At 48.2% G+C, this 21032-nt stretch overlaps 1 protein-coding gene across 5 annotated transcripts in view; it reads left to right on the top strand.

Annotated features, from left to right (window-relative positions):
• Nucleotides 1–21032, top strand: part of GRID1 (glutamate ionotropic receptor delta type subunit 1) — a 692098-nt gene that overhangs the window by 456778 nt on the left and 214288 nt on the right. For all 5 annotated transcript variants that reach the window (XM_061405546.1, XM_061405545.1, XM_061405544.1 and 2 more), the window contains 3 exons: nt 5513–5683; nt 18351–18512; nt 20493–20612. In XM_061405546.1, coding sequence (XP_061261530.1) covers nt 5513–5683; nt 18351–18512; nt 20493–20612 — 453 coding nt within the window. The remainder of the gene's footprint in view (nt 1–5512; nt 5684–18350; nt 18513–20492; nt 20613–21032) is intronic.

The raw sequence follows: 21032 nt of genomic DNA, 5'->3' as shown, positions 1-21032 counted from the left end.
AGGAAGTCATAGGATATCAGGTGGGGAAGGAAATGGCAACCTACTCCAGTGTTCTTGTCTAGAAAATCCTGTGGACAGAGGAGCCTGGTGGGCTGCTGTCCATAGGGTTGCACAGAGTTGGACACGACTGAAGTGACTTAGCAGCAGCAGCAGCAGCAGCAGGATATTAGGATCAGGAAAGGAAGAACAACAAGAACTCTTCAGCACACATGATTATAAGTGGATACAAATCATCTGGAAATTTGGTATTATCTAGTAAATTTGAATACATTCATATTCTCGTATGGTCTTCCCTTGTGGCTCAGGTGGTAAAGAATACTCCTGCAGTGTGGGAGACCTGGGTTCAATTCCTGGGTTGAGAAGATCCCCTGGAGAAGGGAAAGGCTACCCACTCCAGTATTCTGGCCTGGAGAATTCCATGGAGAAGTCCATGGGGTCACAAACAGTCGGACACGACTGAGCAACTTTCACTTTCATATTCTCCCGTGGAGGAATTCTAATTCCAGGTATGTAGAGTAATTCTTAAAGGTGTGCACCAAGACACACAGGCAAGAAAAATTGTTCATAGAAGGTTTGTTCCTAATAGGGAAGAAGCAAAAACATTCAAATGGTAATCACAATACCATGAATGCATTGTGGCAGAATCACACAATGCAGAGCATACAGCTGTGAAAATGAATAAACTAGAGCTGCATCCATCACCATGAATAGATCACAGAAACTTAATGTTAAACCCAGGGGTTTTTAGATGTTGGTGAATACTGGAATTATGTGGAGAGCTAATGTAGAACACAGAAGCTTTGCTTGTTGAAATGGGACAAGACCGGACCTCTGTAATTTTGTCAGTTCCCCAGGTGATCCTGATACACGACTCAGTTTGAGAACCACTGTGTTAAAACACAATGGTAAGAGACTGTTTAGCTTACACAGAGCTAAACACAATGTGCAAGCCTAAGATGTGTATTATCGAGGTTACATCCGTCATGGCGTGACAAAGGGAACTCCTGATGAGGAAGTGGTAAGCATTTGGGAAAGAGGCATCCAATCAAGATGCAGCTTATATTTTATTTCTTGATGAAAGGTACACTGAAATCATTTATTATTCATACTTTATGTAGGGTTTGTGCATTAAGGTCTGTCTAGTCAAGGCTATGGTTTTTCCAGTGGTCATATATGGATGTGAGAGTTGGACTATAAAGAAAGCTGAGCTCTGAAGAATTGATGCTTTTGAACTGTGGTGTTGGAGAAGACTCTTGAGAAGTCCCTTAGACTGCAAGGAGATCCAACCAGTCCATCCTAAAGGAGATCAGTCCTGGGTGTTCATTGGAAGGACTGATGTTGAAGCTGAAGCTCCAATACTTTGGCCACCTCATGCGAAGAGCTGACTCATTTGAAAAGACCCTGATGCTGGGAAAGATTGAAGGCAGGAGGAGAAGGGGACGACAGAGGATGAGATGGCTGGATGGCATCACTGACTCGATGAACATGGGTTTGGGTGGACTCCGGGAGTTTGTGATGGACAGGGAGGCCTGGCGTGCTGCTGTTCATGGGGTCGCAAAAAGTTGGACACGATTGAGTAACTGACGTGAACTGAACTGAACTGTGCATTAAGATATATTTCACAAGACAAACTTAAAAAGTAATAAGGAAGATTTATTTTGAGCCTGTGCCCTTCCACGCATCAGCACTTAGTTGAGTGTATGGATATGATGTGTTACTGTTACATTGCTGCCTTGCTGACTGTGGTGAGGTCAGTGGACGTCACACAGTATACATACATTGTCTTGTTTCTTCTGCTAGTAGCACTCTCTGGAAGGAATGTTCAGCTGAGACAAAGGGAAAGTTTGTTCTCCAAGTTGTTTATGTAAATTGGCTGCTTGATTGCCCTCTGCACCTTTAGGAAGACCCAGAGTTTGATCCTCTTCCCAGTAGTCCAGAGGTTGACCTGGTGTGCAGCCTGGAAGCAGTTCCTGGCATCAGTGAGCAGGGTGTGAGCAGATACCTGTGTGCAGCCCAGTAATACTAAAGGACCTGGTGGGGCCATTGGAACAGAAGGCCTGGCATGGAGCTGAGGAGCTGACTGATGGTGCAGACTTGGGTATCTCCAAAGAAAAGGATAAATCCCTGGGAGAAGTGACCCTTTTCACTGCCTCCAAGGGACCCAGGGGAGTTGCTTCTGTGGATTCTTAGCATCTGATTGCAGCTATCTCTGTACTAGATACTAGGGATAGGCCCAGAGGTGTGGTGGAGAAGGCGATGGCACCCCACTCCAGTACTCTTGCCTGGGAAATCCCATGGATGGAGGAGCCTGGTGGGCTATAGTCCATGGGGTCGCGAAGAGTCGGACACGACTGAGCGACTTCCCTTTCACTTTTCACTTTCATGCACTGGAGAAGGAAATGTCAACCCACTCCAGTGTTCTTGCCTGGAGAATCCCAGGGACAGTGGAGCCTGATGCGCTGCCATCTGTGGGGTCGCACAGAGTCCGACAGGACTGATGTGACTTAGCAGCAGCAGCAGAGGTGTGGGGAGGTGGCTAGTAGTGCTTTGACTCAGAGTGACTGGGTGAGGACAGGACTGTGGGAGATTGTGCAGAGATCCTTATGGCAAGGGAGGCGTATAGCAGCTAATGGGTTGGAGGAAGCTATGCCAAGTTCTCATCTCTGTCCTGGGAAGGTAGAATTGGAAAGGAATGGTCTGGAGATCAGGGCTACTTGCGGGAGGGCTTGACTTGCGGGACCCTTGACTAGGTCCTGGCTGCCCTGACATCAATCCCCCCATATGCTGCTGCATATTGTAGGGAAGTGAGAAAGGTACTGTGTTCTCCTATCAGTCAGGCCCCCTACAATTTCCAAGGTTATTGTTGCGGGGTAGTAGGGAGGGTTCATTGCTGTTGACTCTCCTATCTGGAAGTTAAGGGTGCAGGAGAGGTTTAATTAAAGAGTTTCTATGGTAACCTCTGCCATCCAGCTGCTGCTGCTTCTGCTAAGTTGCTTCAGTCGTGTCCGACTCTGTGCGACCCCATAGACAGCAGCCCACCAGGCTCCCCCATCCCTGGGATTCTCCAGGCAAGAACACTGGAGTGGGTTGCCATTTCCTTCTCCAATGCATGAAAGTGAAAAGTCAAAGTGAAGTCGCTCAGTCGTGTCTGACTCTTTGTGACCCCATGGACTGCAGCCCACCAGGCTCCTCCGTCCCTGGATTTTCCAGGCAAGAGTACTGGAGTGGGGTGCCATCACCTTCTCCGCTATCAAGAGTAAGTGAGAAAAACAAAAGGTATGTCACATATCCATTTCTTAAGTGTGCTGACTTTGAGGAACCCTCTTACGCATAATTTGAATTATTTCCTCATGACCTTATGATTTTTCTAGGTTACCTCCCACCCATGAAGACCTCACCTCTATATTCCTTCTTCAAGTAAAGCTGACCATGCTGCTCACTGGTCTTTCTTACAGTTTTATTTTTTAGTAGGTTAGAACATGAGTTCTCTCATCCTGCTATCCTACTTGGGGCAATGTGTCCATTAGCAGGGCAGCTAAGAGCAGGGCACAAATGTCCAGGCTCAGCTACATTCTCTGCTTTGTTTTCTGGAGCCCAGCTGGATCCTGGGCTCTTCTCACTTGGTTGTCCAAAGATATGAACATTTTGCAATTTCCTCACCATTGATTGTCAGTTGGTCCCAATCCAATATGATCATCATTCCTTAAACAGACTTATCCGAAATACAAAGTTTAAGTGGTTGAAACCCAGATTCAGTATGTACAAGCACTTTCATTCTTTAGAAATGCCTGCAGTTTTGCACATTTGGGAACTATTGATCATTCTAAAAGGATTCAACTCTTAATTTCTTCCTTTCTCCCAGATCTAGTACATGGTTATAACTGACCAGTCTATACCCTTATATTGAGTACCTAGGACAGTTCCTGAGAGTGCTTTGTTTACCTTTAAATCCTTAAACGTGTTATGTTCTTGTTTATGTGATTCTGCAAATTCTCGACCACTATTTCTAACCTCATTAACTCCATTTGTACCATCTCATTGTCTCAAAGCTAGGCTGTGTCATCTGCAAGGAGGAAGACTTAAGGCCAATTTTAAAACACAGTTATTCATGGTTAAAATCTTGACTTGCAACCAACACAGATAGAGTCACTTCTTAGAACCAGTGAACCAGAGCTTTCTTAACCTCTCTTCCACCATTAAAACACTTGGTGAATGTTCATTTTTTATAGTCCCTTTGTTGATCTCAGACATGGACCTGTTTTGTTACTCTCTAATCCTCTCTCTGTACAGCAGTCAGAGATTTTTAAAAATGTAAATTTGATTGTGGCTTATTGGGGCATAAGATCTTTCAAGTGCTTCTCATCATCTATAGTGTGAATGTTTTAGCAATATTTCCTGAACCCCATAACCACATCTGGTCTAGGACACAGATCCCACACTGCCTTTGATCATTCCTCTCTCCTGCCAGTGGCCCTGCCCCTCCCTAGGTTGGAGGGACACATTGCTGCCTGAACCATTGCCTCCATCTTCAGCAGTACTACCACAGCAGTACTACCACCAACTCGACTCTTCACTGTCCTGCCTGCTCGCCTTTACAAGCAAACACTTTGCCTAATAAGTTCATCCTTCAGGTTCAGCTTCAGTGCTAATTCCTCACAGAAGCCTCATCCTGGGAAGAGCTCCCCTTGGCCTGCTCCCTTTGCTCTTTTTATGCATCAGAGTGCTCATTTTAAATACGGTAATAATAGGACCTACCTCATAGAATTCCTAAGGCTGTTGCAAGTACAAAATGAGATAATGTGTGTAAAGAACTTAGCGTATGGGCCCATGTGGAAGTTCGATGGGTTCCTTTGCTCCTAGATTTCGGTATGACATCACTCCATATATTTCAGCCTATGATGACCTTGAGTTTCACCAGAGGGAATTAAGCCTGACTCATTCACAGCTATACCCCAGTCTTAACATGGAACAAAACACTGAAGAGCTGTTGGGTAGATTTTGTGCAATGAATGAGTGGATGAATGAATGGATATATTTTAAAATTTTGTATGTATGCAAATCTTTAAAAAAATCTAATTGTTAAAGAATTATGGGAAATTTAATGCATTTTGTTCAGCTCTGTCAGAGGAAGCCACTTTTCCTTGTCTACATCAGGTAGACAACTCCCAACAGGAAACTGAGCCTTTTATCCCAGCTAATGCCTCTCATGACACTTGACAGTATTGGTTCTTTTAGGGTTTGACTCCATGGAAGCCAGTGCATTGGTGGTTTAGCTGCAGATTATCTTTTTCTGTCCTTCAGGGAAGGTGTTGAACAATCCTGTTTGCATTTTAGGGTAAACAAGTATTATTTGTAAGTAAGCAGCTAATAAGGCTCTTTGACCTTGAGCCCAAACTCTTAACCCCTTTGGCATTAACTATTTGGGCTGTCAACCTAGACATCTACTGGTAAGTCTTCTGCATAGATTATGAGGTCATAAGTCAATGGTAAGCATTTCTGGTTATCTTCCCAGGAAATCAGTGACCCAGAGATCCTGGATCTGGTCCACAGCGCCCTTGGCAGGATGACTGTGGTCCGGCAGATCTTCCCTTCTGCAAAGGACAACCAGAAATGCATGAGGAACAACCACCGCATCTCCTCCTTGCTCTGCGACCCCCAGGAAGGCTACCTCCAGATGCTGCAGGTCAGTGCTGGCCTCCTAAACTTCTTCCAGGAGGGAGTCTCACCCATACCCTTGGCCTGCCTCGTGCATCAGTGTGCCTCAGCTCTAGTTGAGCACACTTCCCCACCAACTGTAATTATTAGAACTCTGTGCTGAAATTGAAACCAGTCAACTGGGCAATACCTCTAAGCACATTAGCAGGCAATTATGGCCGATGTCAGCAGATGCAGCATATTAGCTCACTGGGTGCCTCTTGTATTTAAAAGTTGTACACTTAGGGAGTAAGGAGAGTCCTGTATCTTAAGTTTCTGTGATGGCTGTGTTAATGGGGAATGATTTCATCTGTCAGAACTGGGGACAGAGCCTTCCTGTGGAGAGTCATGATTTTGAACCTGTTTTAAGTTCTTCTCTGTAGAAAGTCAAAAATATGGAAATAACTGGGAAACGTCTCAGCTCATCTTCTGAATGCTAAGTCTTAAGTCAACCAGAACACTACTGGAATCCTAGCTGAGCAAGAGGGCGCAAAAGGTAGAAACATTACTTGCCCACCTGTTCCCTTCCTTCCAAGATGAGAAACACAGAGTGTGTATGATTAGTCCCCCCACTAGTCTTTGACATAGGTGCAATCAACCTAAGAGAAGAGGTTAGCTTCTCTTAGGCCTGGGAGGTGCATGTGAAGCTGTGCACCCATTGTGAGAGGTGGTTTTCTTCCTGGATATTTGGGGGTAACGGTGAAGATTGTCTGTTGGTAGACTGGCATCTGAAACTCCACTAGGAACATGGTCCCTAAGAAAATTTTCTTTCGATGCTTGGTGGGAACCATATAACAGAAGGAAATTTTTCCCACCTGGGTTTGTGAAAAGTACTCATAATTTATGCATGGGATATGGTTGCCACTCAGTGTTTGAAACTAGTTTACCCCTTCTTTACACCTGGCATAGGGACTATAGGGCAGTGATGGGCTGTGTCTGCCTATAGAGTATCAGTCCCATCCCAGTACATCTTGGTATCATCTAATCATGGGGCATATATTTTGGGAGGGGAGGTTATTATAATCTCTAGAATGAACTATGTACGTGTGTGATTTGTCAAAGTACCAAATCCATGCTATAATCTTAATAGGGGAGAGAGGAAGCGTTCTCCCACAGATGGCAAATGCTAGAAATATGTTCTTGGTTGATAAGGAAACATAGACGACATCAGGATTTCATTGGAGTAACTCCCACTAGCCCCACATCCACTGCTCCAGGGAGACATCACAAGGTCTGGGATCTTTCACAGATGGTGAGGGGCTGACCAGGAAAGTAGATGAAAGACCTCTGTAGGGTTCATGGCTTCAAAAGCCCTGGGCATATGCAGCAGGCGTGGAAGGTGCTTTTATTTTAGGGCGCTGCTGTCCTGCTCTGCCTTCCTCTTTTCTAGAGTTTGGAAGAAGAGCTGAGGGCCTCTCACACTGCCTCTGTATTTAGCACCTCACTCTCCATGTGGATGGAAGCGTAGTGTGACCACGTGGCCCAGGCAATGTGTGCTCGTCCCCACCCAGGGCCGGAGGGGGAGGTGCCTGCCACTCTCTGTGGGGGCCAGACCCCGAGGGGGTCTCACTCCCAGGAAGGTCTCTGTGGGTTCTCTCTCCACAAAAGGCTTCATCCTTCCCCAAAGACACACCAGCCCTGTTCCACCCTGCGCCATACCCCCTGTTCATTTCCCCATTTCTTTCTTGCCTTACCATACTTATTCTACTCCACAAGAAAAGAGGGCTGCTTCCTATTTCACCAACATGTCCTGCCCTGGCAGGGTGGAGGGAGAGAGACAAAGTATGTCTCATCAAGGTCTTGATTACTCATTTTGCCATGGACAGGAAGCTCAGGTGAGCTCTTTCGTTCATATCAGTCACATTGGATGTAAAGAATCTGTCCTGGAGGACAAGAGAGGAAAAGACACTGATTGTAGCAGAGAGGAATGCAGTAGAGGACTTTCTGAAATGACACACATTTATTAGGAGGATGAACAAAGCCATGGCTCTTCGGTGGGTGGCTAATCGTCAGGTGAGGTCAGTGCAATATCGAACACAGAATCCTGGCCACCCTACCTCTCTCTGTTTCTGATGAGATCCAGACACCATATGAAGAGCAAGATTGAAGAGCTATATCACAGATCTTGTAGCAATAGTGGTAGCCACAGTAGCAGCAGTAATAGCAGCAGTAGTAGTAATAGCAGTGGTAGCAACAGTGATAGTAACAGTAACAGAAGTAGCAGTAGTAGTAGCAGTAGTCACAGAGGCAGCACCAACAGCTATAGTAGTATTAGTAGAATCAACAGTATTAGTAGCAGTAGCAGCAGTGGTAATAGCGTCATAAATGGTGTCATATCAGTAGCAGCAGCAACAGCAGTGATAGTAATAGCAATAGCAGTAGCACTGATAGTAGCAGTAGTCACAGTAGTAACAGCTATAGTAGTACCAGTAGTAGTAGCAGTGCTAGTAGCATTAGCAGCAGCAGTAGTAATATTAATAGTAGCAATAGCAGTATCAGTGGTAATAGTAGCAGCAATAGCAGCAGCAGCAGTAGCAATAGCAGCAGTAGTATAATAGTAGCAGTAGCAACAGAAGCAACAGTAGCTATAGTAGAAGAAGAAGTAGCAGCAACAGCACAGGACCCAGGTTGCTTGGGTTCAAATCCCAGTAAATCTAGCTACTAATTATTTATTATTATTTATTTGTCATTCTATGCCTCTGCTTCCGTCTCTGTACACTGGGGATTCAAATATTCCCTACTCCTCAGAGTCATAATGAAAATAAATGAGAGGATGTACAGAAAGCAACGAGAACAAGGCCAAGCTATTAACAGAACTGTCCTTCTAGAGGATGTGGCCAGGTGTGCTTAGGTTTCCATGGGAAGACTGAACACGGCCTCATTATTTTTTGTGCAGTGTGATGTAGTCTACTTTTGTCCTGAGCATGCTCTTTGAAAGTCTCATAGTGGGTGGGAGAGCTTCACTTCTGTCTGGCCCCTCATCACCGGTGTTGAGCATCACTTACCATCGCCTCAGTCATGCAGGAACTTGGTCAGTGCTGCCTTGGGTGGGAGAGGGGAGGCCAGTGTCTTTGCAGCCTGCATAGCTCTTCAGACAAGACCCTGCTGCTTGGAGATTCCGATAAGGACTAATGGGGTAGATCTGTTAAGAATGCAGGTCTTAACATAAGTTAAACTGTCTCTGAAAGCCTCTTTATATATCTATAAATAAAATACTTTATTAAATGAATCTATCTCCATTTGTTGCATCTGCTTCCTTGTACAGGCTCTGACGAGAGGCAAATGTGGATTTATTTACTCATCCCACCCAACAACCATTCGGGCAGCTTGTAGATTCATCTCATTTACAAGCCATTCCCTTCAAGTTTTCTCTGTAGCTATTACCACTTCTTTCTTTCTTAATGACAGTGTAGAAGGCAAACTAATTTCTACTAGCCTCTAGCTGTGAGATTTATTGAGAAGATTCTAACATGTTTAGCACAACCAACTGAAGGGAAAAAAAAATACAACATTGATGTCATGGATTATTAACTTTGTCTTGATGGAATTAATGAAAATTCTTTTGGAAATGGAGCTCTCAAGTCCATCTTTAGTTCTTCCCCCAGACAGCTTCTCTTGGGATGATAATTCTGGGTTAGAAGTTTTCAAGAAGACTATCAAAAGCAGGGAATTTTTGCAAGATCATCCATCTCTCTGCTTCTGCACTGAGCTGACCTCAGAAGCTCCATCTTCTTCTATTAGGCCTGTGGTCAGGGCTTTTTGTGCTGCAAAGCCAACCAGGCACTATTATAGCAAATCAGTTTGGTTCCTATTTAGTAAAGAGAACATCTTTTGGAAGAAAAGTACCTCAGTAAGTGGCTTCTATTGGCTCCAAAGCCATGCTTTTGCAGCGTGCAGTGCTTTGTTTATTTTTCCCTACAAAGCACTGTCTTATTTGGGTGCTTCTCGTTCTTGTTTTCTCAACAGGTTTGTTTAGGGGTTGTCTGACCCGGCCAGTGATAAAAAGGACAACAAGACCCTAAGAACCCCTGAGGCTTTGCTCAGATTTTATGGGCAGCCTTGCTCAGAGAAGCATCTGAACCATCCTTGGTCTTTAGGACTGCATTGCCTGATGACTTCAGCGCTACAATTAACCTAACAGATGAATTGTCACATTGTTACTCCACTTCTATTCAAATGTGTTTCCAAAGTGGGACAGGCAAATGATAGAAGCTGTATTGTCTGGTCACTGTGGAGCCCGAACCTTCAATTAGGCTGCAGGAGCTAATGTGGTATTATCATAAAATGCTCCCTTAGGTTGGGATTTCTCTTGTTTGAGAATTTTAAAATGATAAGATGGCTTAATAGATGGAATCATTGCTCCCTCATTCAACCTGTTACAGCATTTTGACCCCACTCCCCACACCACCACCTCTTACATCCCTATTTCTTTAAGGCTTTCTGCACACTTGTCCCAAGCTGACAAGTTTCGTGTCAACCTGCCTATAGAAGCCTTTCCTCTGCAGCAGCACCAAACCTCTTCACACCAGAGTTACTTTGGACTTCATGTCATTTTCGCTGGTTTACTTCACCCTAAAGACCCAGATGGAACATGTAGTGACCAGCATGGATCGATGCCTTTGTCAGAGACAGGTGCACAGGTGGTCCCCTTGGGTGCAGCTGGTTGCCGTCCTGGCCACGGGTGGCTATATGAACAGCTGGAGGCCAGAGAGCCTTGGGTATAGCAAATGACCCTCAACGCTCCACCCTCCTCGCATCTTGGATTCAACATGAGGAGAGCTCCCGCCACTGTCTGCCCTCTGCCACCATCTGTTCCCTTCTCAGGCCGGGACATGGCTTCGCCTCTCAGGACAGGTAGGCTGGCAGCTGGTTGGCAGAGAGGCCGCACCTGGAGATGGATTTCTCGAGCTGTGCCATCTGGGCATCGGCTTGTCCTCCCAGCGGGTCCCTCTGCTGGTCTGAGTGTGCTGGATGGACAAAGCCTGTCTGAGAATCTGGTCAGAGGTCAGTTCCTGCTGTTGGCCTCTGTGAGGTCTCTCTGCACAGTCCACTTTGCTTGATTAATGATGGAGGCAAGAGAAAACCAGGCTCTTTGGAAAGCTGGAGGAAATGCAGCCTTTCTTAATGAAAACATTTCTCGCATTGCCAGCTTTGGTGTTGGGCAAATAATGGTCTGGTGGTGAGATGCAGCTGGCCCACATGGCTGTGACTCTGGCCTTCCATCCATCTTCCCACGCCTTCCAGGATGACTTGTACCTTGATAATGTAAATGCCCAGCACCTCCCTGGGCCCTTGAGTATAAGGGAGGCAAGGCTGGAGCAACCTAATATGATTTGCCTAAATTCTGATATACTGTGGAGAAATGTGCATGGAGCTCTGGGAGGGCAGATAGCTGGCACCCTAGCAGAGCCATTGTCATCCTCGGGGGCCTCTCCCTTCCACTCTGATGGGGATGCACACAGGGCTCAGCCTGCTGAGGGTCAGATAGAACCAAATGTGTATGGCTCTGCTGAAGAGCTCAGCACATTTCATGGGAGTGGGGCGGGGGGTGGGGGAGGGGCTCTGTTTCCATTACTGCTGGCCCTCATCCTGCTTCTAGGGACTCAGTGAGTAAGTAAACAAATCACCTGGGCTTCTGATGGGACTGCCGCTACCCCATCTAGTACCAACCCAGATGGGAAATCAGAGCCTTTCCTGGTTTCAACAAGACAATACATCTCAGTCCCAGAGATGGTGTCGCACGTGGTGGGCCTTGGAGTGGGGCTTTTGCATTGTAGCCGCACAAACAGCTTCTCAGGTTCTAAGTCTTCCCCGATGAGATATGACTGCTCCTCTGCTGCCCCATCCCCCTCATCCTGTGCTTCATCCTTTCTCCGCATCCTGCTACCTCCCTTTCCGATCACCCTCTATTTTCCCCCCACTGGGTCTTGACTCCAAAATAAATTCTCCTTATTTTCTCATGAAGATCAATTTAACAGTTTTACTGGTAGCCTTTGCTCCTGCTGACACAAGGTATTTTCTTAAATAAAATATAGTTACTGATGTAGTGGGGATTCTTGGTGTTAACTCTTAGGAAAAAAATCTATCTTTCCATCCTTGGTCCTCAGTTGGCTTCATGTGATTGGTCTTTAATTATACAGCAGCCAGGAATGTCTACCTGGGTTTCTTAAAAGCTGAAGCCCAGTCAGGAACTCATAGCTGAATTCTCTCTTATGTCTCCTGCAGATGTGACCTCACCTTCCTTGTTTCCCATCTGAGGACCTGCCTCTTACATAGGGGACTGACTTTGGAAAGACAAGCATTGCCAGGATGCCCCCATCCCATGGAAGCATATAACCCATATTCAGATTACAGATGGACAGTTCCACATAGAATGTATCCATACAGAGGTCCTATTCCCTTTCACAGTGTGGCTTCTCCCCTCGATCACTTTTATTCTAAGAGGCATCCTCTTTTCAAACACTTTGACATCTCTTTGTTTCTTCCTAAGAACCGATTTAAAACTATTCATTCAACATCCATTAATTCCGCAGACACACCTTAAGCACTTATTATATGCCAGTTCTTATGTTAGACATTTCACAAATGTTGTCTCTCTGATTCTCACAAACTCCAAATAAATCAGAAATTTTAATCTCCATTTAGTAACACTTTCCAGTTATAGAGAATGTCATGTGTCAAGGCCCAGAAGCCAAGGAAGGCAGGAGTTGAGTTTAATGTGTCTGAGGCAAGAAGTACTGGGAAATCAATTAGCGAGGAGAGCAGTGCCAGGGAACGGAGGCCAGGGTGGGTAGCCCTCGGGGATATGACAGGGCAGAATGTGCCTATGGTGGGATTGACAACTCAGTGCAGGGTGGAAGCGGAGGGCCTGGGCTGGGAGACAAGGTAACCGGGGATTGCCATATCACTGGGGAGAAGTAAGGGCATTTGAACTATGTGGAGGCTGTGGGAAGTGACCATGTAGAGACGATGTTTGGAAGCATCCCCAGGGGTGAAACTGCTAAGCCCCGGCAGGGAATGGACAGCTGGTGACAGGGTGCAGGGCAGGGCACCTCCCACAGGTACAGGGCTGCAGCTGTCCCTGTTCTAGCTCTAGTCCCCTCCTTCCTGTCCTCTACCCTCCCCCGTGCACCTGCATGGTCTTAGTGCTGGACTGGCTGTGCCCTGGACTCTCATGGCTGAGCCAGCCCTGCAGTGCAAATGTCAGGCTTTAAAGTGCACCCAGCCATCTCCCTTTCAGGAACCTGGGTCAGGGATTTGTGCAGGCCCTCACTCCGGGCCTTCCTATATTGGCAGCTTGTATAATGCACCCCGAGAGCAGAGAAGTGGCCTTTTCCTCAGAGGGCAGCCCTGCAACACCTTAGGCCATACAGACCCAAAAGGCCCAGCTCAGGTCCAGGGCACCATGGCAGTTGTGACCTTGCTGCTGGGCCAGGAGGAGGCCAGGGACCTGCACCCAGGTGAGCAGCTTTCTGTGCTGGTCCTGATCCCCAGGGCTGATCCCTGCTCCGTCTTTTGACCCTGAAGCTGCAGGAGCCATGTATGACCCCTGCTTGCCCTTGAAAAGCTTTCAGGCCAAGGGGCATTGGAGGAGAGGCGAGTGGTGTTGGCAGATCAAAGTTTCTTTTCACAATAGCCTCCACGCTTCTGTGTGACAGACTCACACCGGGCCCTGGCCACTGGAGACACCCCTGGCTGACAAGCTCTCTGCTGACCCACATTGAAGTCAGGAGCCTGCCTGGGTCCTTTGTTTCTCCTTCTATTCCTTTCTGTCCCTGTTCCCTCCAAAAATAAAACTAAATTCAGAGAGCTTGGGATGGTACTTGGCTACTTGGCACCAGGGTTATCCCTATCTGCATTTCACAGGGATATTTCACAGGGTGAGTAAATCAAAACCGCCCACTGCACCTCTCCAGGGACACTGAACATACTGTATGTTATTGTAATCAAGATAAGGCTAGAGCTTTTAAAAATCATTTTTGTCTTTTTTTTTTGGCTGCATTGCACAGCATGCAGGATCTTGGTTCCCCGACCAGGAATCAAACCTGTGCCCCTACAGTAAAAGCACAGTATCTTAACTACTGAACCACAAGGGAAGCCTCAGGGCTAGAACTTTAGATGACTTGTTCAACATCACCTTGCGAGTGAGAGTAAGAGGAGAGCCAATTCACCCGTACTTTGAGCATCTATCAAGCACATGCTATGTCTATGGGCTGCTGTCCCCGCTGGGGGTTCAGCAGTGGGCAGAGCTGGGCCAGGTCAAGCCAGGCCCCGGGCCAAGCTGCACAGTGGTAGAGTGAGAGCTCTGCTGTGTGACACAGAAGAGGACCCCAGCGTGCATCTCTAAGGTGGCTCACCAAACCAGCCGGGCCCCCTACAGCTGCGTGTACACTTGGAAAGGAGGCCGTAGGCTCCCAGGAAAGCCTCAGGTTCTTCTTCCAGCTCTGGCTCTTGTCTGCCTCTGACTTTACTCCATCTGGCATCTCCGACCCAGCTCCAGGCCTTTTGCTGTGCATCCGGGTCTTTGCTCTGCCACGCCCTTGGCCCAGACATCCTGGGCTCTCTTTAGCTTGTCCAGTCAGCCCTCACCTGAAATGCTTTTGTAGTCTTTTCTCACTTTTGGGCTGCAGTGCTCTTAGGCTAGCCAGAGTCCTGGGCTCCCACTCTCAGAGGAATGAGGTGACAGTAGCTGCCTGTCTGTCTTTTGCTAGAGAACTCTGTGCTGGGCCTCACCTGAGACACGAGAGAGAGAGGCAAGGGCTCCTTCAGGCCATGCCCCCTTCTCTGAGCCTGCCACCTGTAGCACCAGCTGAGGCTGTTTGCTCCTCAAGACAAGCACTGAGTGAGAGTCAATGAAGCTGGGTGCCTCTGTCTCGCTAGATCTTTCCTTTTGACTCAGGGACCTGGCTTCACCAATCCGGGACATTAGCACACTGGTCTTCACCCTCCTACCCCAAGGAAAGGTTTCTGTTTGTCAGGATCTGGAGGGAGCCCCATGGAGAGGCAGCCTTTCTACTGTTCTTGATCTTTTTTCCCCTAAAAGTTCCTTCTCCTGACAACCCTCCCTTGTATACCCACCAGTGAACCTAGCAGGTCACCTAAGTTAGAATGCTGAGGTTGGTGAGAAGACCATGGAGCCGTAGATGAGTACTGGAGCGTTAGCTTCTGCCCAAATCAGGGAGAAGTATTGAGACAGCCCCTTGTAGGAGAAGGGGCAGGAGTGAGGAGAAGATGGAAGCAGCTCCAAGTGAAGCGCAAGAAGACATTCTGAGCAAACTATAAATGAGAAACGAATGTTTGTTTGAATAAAGCATGTCGCCTCTCAAGTCAAAGTTGGGGGCATAAAAATCTCTTTTTCCTGCTGTTTTCTACATTTTATCTTTTTGTGAACCAAGATCAATGTGTACATTCTTAGTACAGATCCATCCATCCGTTCACCTATCTATCCACCCATCTTCCCTGCCAACCTCCACATACCCATTCATCTATATGCATCCACCCATCAAACATACTTTAAGCACCACCCATGTACTTTGGTTGATGTTGGGTTCTAGAGATAGTGGAAATACCGATACATAAACCTGGAAAAGAGCATTGCTCAAGCCTGTTCTTCTTTGGCCTTTCTGAGTCACATCCTGTTATTTTCCTCTTCGTGGCAGGCCTTTCTGCATTCATACATTTGCATAAATCACTTACGTAATTAAGTACCTTAATTTATTGTGACTAGAAGTGCTGGAGGGAAAGAAGGAAATTCCACTGGGTACCAGCCTGGGCCACTGCAGAAGAGTGGCCCTGTGTGTGTGCGCGAGAGTGTGTGTATAGGCGGGGATGTGGGTTAAAGGGTCCTAGCTGGGTGAGTAGCGTCGGCTGTGAGTGGGTGGCTGGGAGGTCCATAAATGTCTTAAGATAAAGCTTCACATCATCAAGGACTCTCAGCTTTGAGATATCCTTTAAAACAACAAAAAAAAAGCAAGTAAAAAATAACACCAAGGCAACTCTAAGTGGCTTACGTCCTCTTAGAACATTTCCATTATTGGTTTGTATTTCAGAGGGGCAGTAGACATGTCAGAATAATTTTGCAGTTAGGGACTCCTCAGACATGGGGGCTGACAAAAGCAGGCAGTGGGTTAATATTTCTCATCAAGGCTGTGCTCCTAGGTATCAAGAGGGAGGAGATGGTGTTCTGTCTTGGTGTTTGCTTCAGGACGGGGGGTGGATTCTTGGACCTTTCTCTGCTGTCAAGTAAGCACCTGTGTAGTGCAAGGCCCCCCAAAAGGTCACCAGGCACTGACTTGCCTGCTTCCCTACAGCCTGAGGTTATACTTCAGTCAGCAGTTGGTTATAACAGGCACACTCATGCCATCCACCATCTACTTCTTTTTTCACTTTATTTACGTATTTATTCCATCTGCCTTGGGTCTTTGTTGCTTTGCGTGGCTTTCTCTGGTTGCCTCGAGTCGGGCACGGGGGCTTCTCACTGCCGTGGCTTCTCTGGTTGTGGAGCATGTACTCTAGGCTCTTGGGCTTTAGTAAGTTCGGTGTGTGGGCTTAGTTGCTCCGAGGCATATGGGATCTTCCTGGACCAAGGATCGGACCTGTGTTCCCTGTACTGGCAGGCAGATTCTTAACCACTGGACCACCAGGGAAGTCTTTCCCCTACTTCTTACACCTACAGGATGGACAGGTGTCAGGTATGCAGGCCTTTGTGGCATACATCCCTGTGCCCACTACAAGGCTGAGAGTTGAGAGCAGATGGAACAGGGCAGTGCAGGAAGGTCAAGCACAGGGACATCCATGGAGGAAGGGGTCAGCTCTTCTCAGACATGTCATGGCAGCGGTGACCCTGGGAGGTTAGCATGAAATGGGGGAAGAGAGAAGAGGCATGATGGAGCAGGTGTATATGATGACCTGGATCAGCTCCCTTGGGCCACGTCTGACTGCAGTTGTAGAGGACAGTTCCCACACCCAGGTTCCTGTCTGGGCCTCTGCTTTGGGAGTATCCTGCCAAATATGTGGGAGGAAGGGGATGGCAGGCTGAGAAGAAGGCTCAGAGGTGTTGGGAGTGTGAGGGACATACTGGGGAGTGGCGGGGGACAGCAGGCATGATTCCCATAGCCCTAGGATCTCATTTGATCTTCCCAGGAGTCCGGTGAGGCCAACATATTCTCCTATTTATATCCAGTGATTTTGTTTTCCTGGAATATTTTTAGCAGACACCTTGCTGGTGAGGTGTGCAGAGAGCCATCCCCTTGACCCACTTTGGCTAATGGTTGTTTGTGCAACAGTTACCCCGAGGGGTCACAAATCTGACCCGGGATGGACGTTACCTTGTCACCTCCCTTCATGCTCCATGTCAACCCTTGGAGGAGCAGAGAGGGCTGGGGTAGGGTGATGATGCAGGGCTGACCTCCTCCCCACCGAGGGCTCCTGTGACCTCTGGAGTCCAGGCTCATGCATGTCACGGTCATACTCACGGTCAGGAGGGTTCCCAGACCGGTTCTACCCCTGCCTCTCATTGCTGTGGGGCCACTCTGCTCACTGTTATTATGAATTCTCCCTCATTGTTGTGATCTCTAGAGTTCCGAGATGGGCTGTTTCTCCTCTAAGATCCAGCTGAACTGTGCACAGCTAAGCTGAGGAGTAGTTCTCCCATGCTCACAGCAGCAACTTCCAAGTGCATCTCCTGGCTGGCAGGGACATCACTGCAGGGCAGGCTCCGTGACCTCTGGACCCTCACAGAAGCTGCCAGAGTCACTCAGGCCACCACAGCACCCTCGGTGGAGGTCCAGGGACCAGAGTGACCATTCTAAGGCACAGATCTGATTTCAGGCACAGATCCTGAATCCACCTATGTTTTTCCTCTTTAGCATGGCTCACAAGGCTCTGCATGGCTCCATCCTTGATCCCTGCCTCCCTACTGTCCCTTTGATGCAGACATATTGAACTGTCTTTAGTCTCTCCAACTCAGGGGTTAGCAAACTGTGGCTCACTGTCTATATTCTAAGTAAAGTTTTATTGGCACAGCCTCTGTTTATGTATTGGTTTGGCCAAAAAGTTCATTTGGGTTTTTCTGACTCATTGCATAGGAATCACGGTATCATTTGTGACTGCTTTCCTACTAGAATAGTATGGCTGAGCAGTTTCAAAGGAGACTGTAAGGCCCACAAAGTGTAAAATCTTTACTGTCTCATCCTTTGCCAAAAATGCTGGTGGAACCTGCCCCATGTGGCCCAGCTTCCTTGCACCTTCATGCCTCTACTACTATGGTGCCCTCCCTACAACGCTCCCCACCATTTATCCTAATCCTCCTAGACCGAGCTTTCTGCCCATCCTTCCCTCCATCCTTTGTAATACCTGAGTGGGATGGCCCCTGCAGTCTTCCATAGAGCCGTGTCCAAGACTCAGTCATGGTTCTGATCACCCTGGTTCCACTGATATATGGATCCATCCCCACTTTAGTTCCTGAAGCAGGACCAGGTCTGATTCTACTGAAGACTCCAGCTGGGTGCTTGAATGGCCACCTGGAAGCCATAGGATCATGGCCTAGCTGTCGGGCCTCACTTCTCAGTGTTGGCATCCGGGGTCACTCCAGCCCTCTACTGGTCTCTCCCCATCCCTGGGAATGTGCCAAATGCATTGCATGTCTGTCTTTGCAGATCTCCAACCTCTACCTGTATGACAGTGTCCTGATGCTGGCCAACGCCTTCCACAGGAAGCTGGAGGACCGGAAGTGGCACAGCATGGCAAGCCTCAACTGTATCCGCAAGTCCACCAAGCCGTGGAATGGAGGGAGGTCTATGCTAGACACAATCAAGAAGGTGTGTGCAAGGGGTAACCTCCTGGCCAAGGCAGAAGACAGGCCCCTCCGCACATCCCCTCTCTCCGCCCCTTCTGGGGAGCTGAGCTGTTTCTGTGGTCAGCCAGCCAGGCCCCTCCCAGGCCTCTCCCCTGGCCACTCTTCCTGTCCCAGCATTTGAGGGCTGGTGAGCTGGGGTTCAGGAATATGTGTTATTTGTTGTTGTTCAGTCGCTAAGTCGTGTCTGACTCTGCGATCCCTTGGACTGCAGCACACCAAGCTTCCCTGTCCTCCTCTATCTCCTGGAGTTTGCTCACATTCATGTCCATTGAGTCCATTAATACTATGTCTTACCATGTCCATTTTATATAAGGTGATCAGACTTCAGAGAGGTTATGTAACTTGTCCAAGATCACAAGTAAGAAAAATAGTGAAGGAACGTGGCTCTCTCATGTCTGCCAGATACCCACTGTGCGGGCTGCCACTGTCCCCAGGAGAGTTTGTCTCAGTTGGCAGTGCCAGTGCAAAAGCACACTATGTATGTGTCCGTGTGCATGTGCGTGTGTCTGTCTGTGCACGCCTATGTGTGCATCAGCATACCTGTGACGTGGTGGATTCTGTGTCACACCTCAGCATGTAGGACATCTGTGTGTCCTATAGGCTTAGGTGTGACATTAAATCCATCAAAAGACTAGACTGACATGAACTGGGCAATCCACACAAGACTTGTTAGAATGAATGGGCTTTGAGAGGCTTCAAAAGGACATTTAGGGAAATCTATGGCACCCCACTCCAGTACTCTTGCCTGGAAAATCCCATGGATGGAGGAGCCTGGTAGGCTGCAGTCCATGGGATCGCTAAGAGTTGGACACGACTGAACGACTTCACTTTCACTTTTCACTTTCATGCATTGGAGAAGGAAATGGCAACCCACTCCAGTGTTCTTGCCTGGAGAATCCCAGGGGCAGGAGAGCCTGGTGGGCTGACATCTATGGGGTCACACAGAGTCGGACACTAATGAAGTGACTTAGCATCAGTATAGTGCCAAAAGTCTTAGTCACAATAAATTCTGCATGGTTTTGATAGCAGTGAATGTAGTCTGATACTGGTTTGAATCTGCTGAGCCCAGGTCTGAGCAGGGGCCCCTCTGGGGCCAGCTCACTGTCTGGGACTTTCCCGACTCACAGTCTGTGGGAGATCAAGGCTGGCTGAGAACCCCTCACCCCAGGCTTGAAGGAAGAAGAGGGCTCAGCCCAGGCTCACTCAACCCCTTTGCCCCCTGCTCCTCCAGAGCCTCATGGAACTGCCAGAGAGAGGTTGAGGGCCAGTGCACCCCCCATCTGGTCTTACCAGACACCACACTTTGTACACATTTTCTCCTTTGGTCCCTGCAGGCTCTGTGATGTGGACTTAGTTAATTGCAGGCTGAAGCTGGGAGATGGGAGATGACTTGCCCAAGGTGGCAAAGCCAGGATTTGAGCTGGTTTTAATGTTCACACTCACTGTCCCGGCACTTCCCACCACATGCCTGAGATGGCTCTCGCTGACCTTGGCCTTCCTTGGCTCAGGCTAAGGTGAGCCCCTGGAGCTGGTTGCAGTGGGAGACTGTAAACTCCAGGAGGGTGGGGACGAAAGCTGTCTTTCTGTAATCTCAGGGCTGGCACATGTGTGGCACAGAGCAGATGCTGTAATCATATCAACGGCATGAATGATGGGCAAAGCTGGGGAACGTTGCTTGTGAGCAATGGCCTAGGAAGTGCTGGTCCTGCTTGGAGGCCCCAGGACCGCCAGCCTCTCTGCTCTTACTGCAGCGTGTCCATTGCTGCCCAGACCGTGGCTGTCTCCCTCTTGGCAACCACTTCCTGTTTCTTCCTCGCCTTTGGGATTCCATCCGCGTTTGACTATCCTCCCATGGTTTTTCCTTCTCTCCTGCAGGGCCACATCACGGGCCTCACGGGCGTGATGGAGTTTCCCTCCCATGGTTTTTCCTTCTCTCCTGCAGGGCCACATCACGGGCCTCACGGGCGTGATGGAGTTTCGGGAAGACAGCTCGAATCCCTACGTGCAGTTTGAGATCCTTGGCACGACCTACAGTGAGACCTTTGGTAAAGACATGAGGAAGGTAAGCCTCAGCGTGCCCACCTCTCTCTCCTCCTGCTGCCGCGTATTGGGCCTGTGTTCCGAGCTGATGGTGACCAGCACAGAAGTCCCCTCTCCAGTCTCTCTCTGCGGCTGCTGCTGTTGATGCTGGTGTTTATGGGGTGTGGTGGGGAGGAGGCTCCAAATTGATACCAATGCTGTCTGTGAGTGCAGCAGGGACCCCTGGTGCCAATGGGTCCTACTGCTTGGGCCTGAAGGACCCATCCTGTGGTCCTGGGTGAAACCAGAAAGGGTAATGCATTTTCCTGGAGTGGCTGAAATCATCCCAAATGCAAGAACAGGTGTGACTCTTACTGAGGCAAGAGGCAGAGGTTATGGCTAGAGAATATCTCCCAATCCAAGAGAGAGGCAAAGCCAAAAAATGGAAAATGAGCCCCATGGA

Source organism: Bos javanicus, chromosome 28, assembly GCF_032452875.1.
Source record: "Bos javanicus breed banteng chromosome 28, ARS-OSU_banteng_1.0, whole genome shotgun sequence".
NCBI classification, from domain to species: domain Eukaryota; kingdom Metazoa; phylum Chordata; class Mammalia; order Artiodactyla; family Bovidae; genus Bos; species Bos javanicus.
Note: the sequence above shows the minus strand (reverse complement) of the source record. Positions and strands in the feature narration are given on the sequence as shown.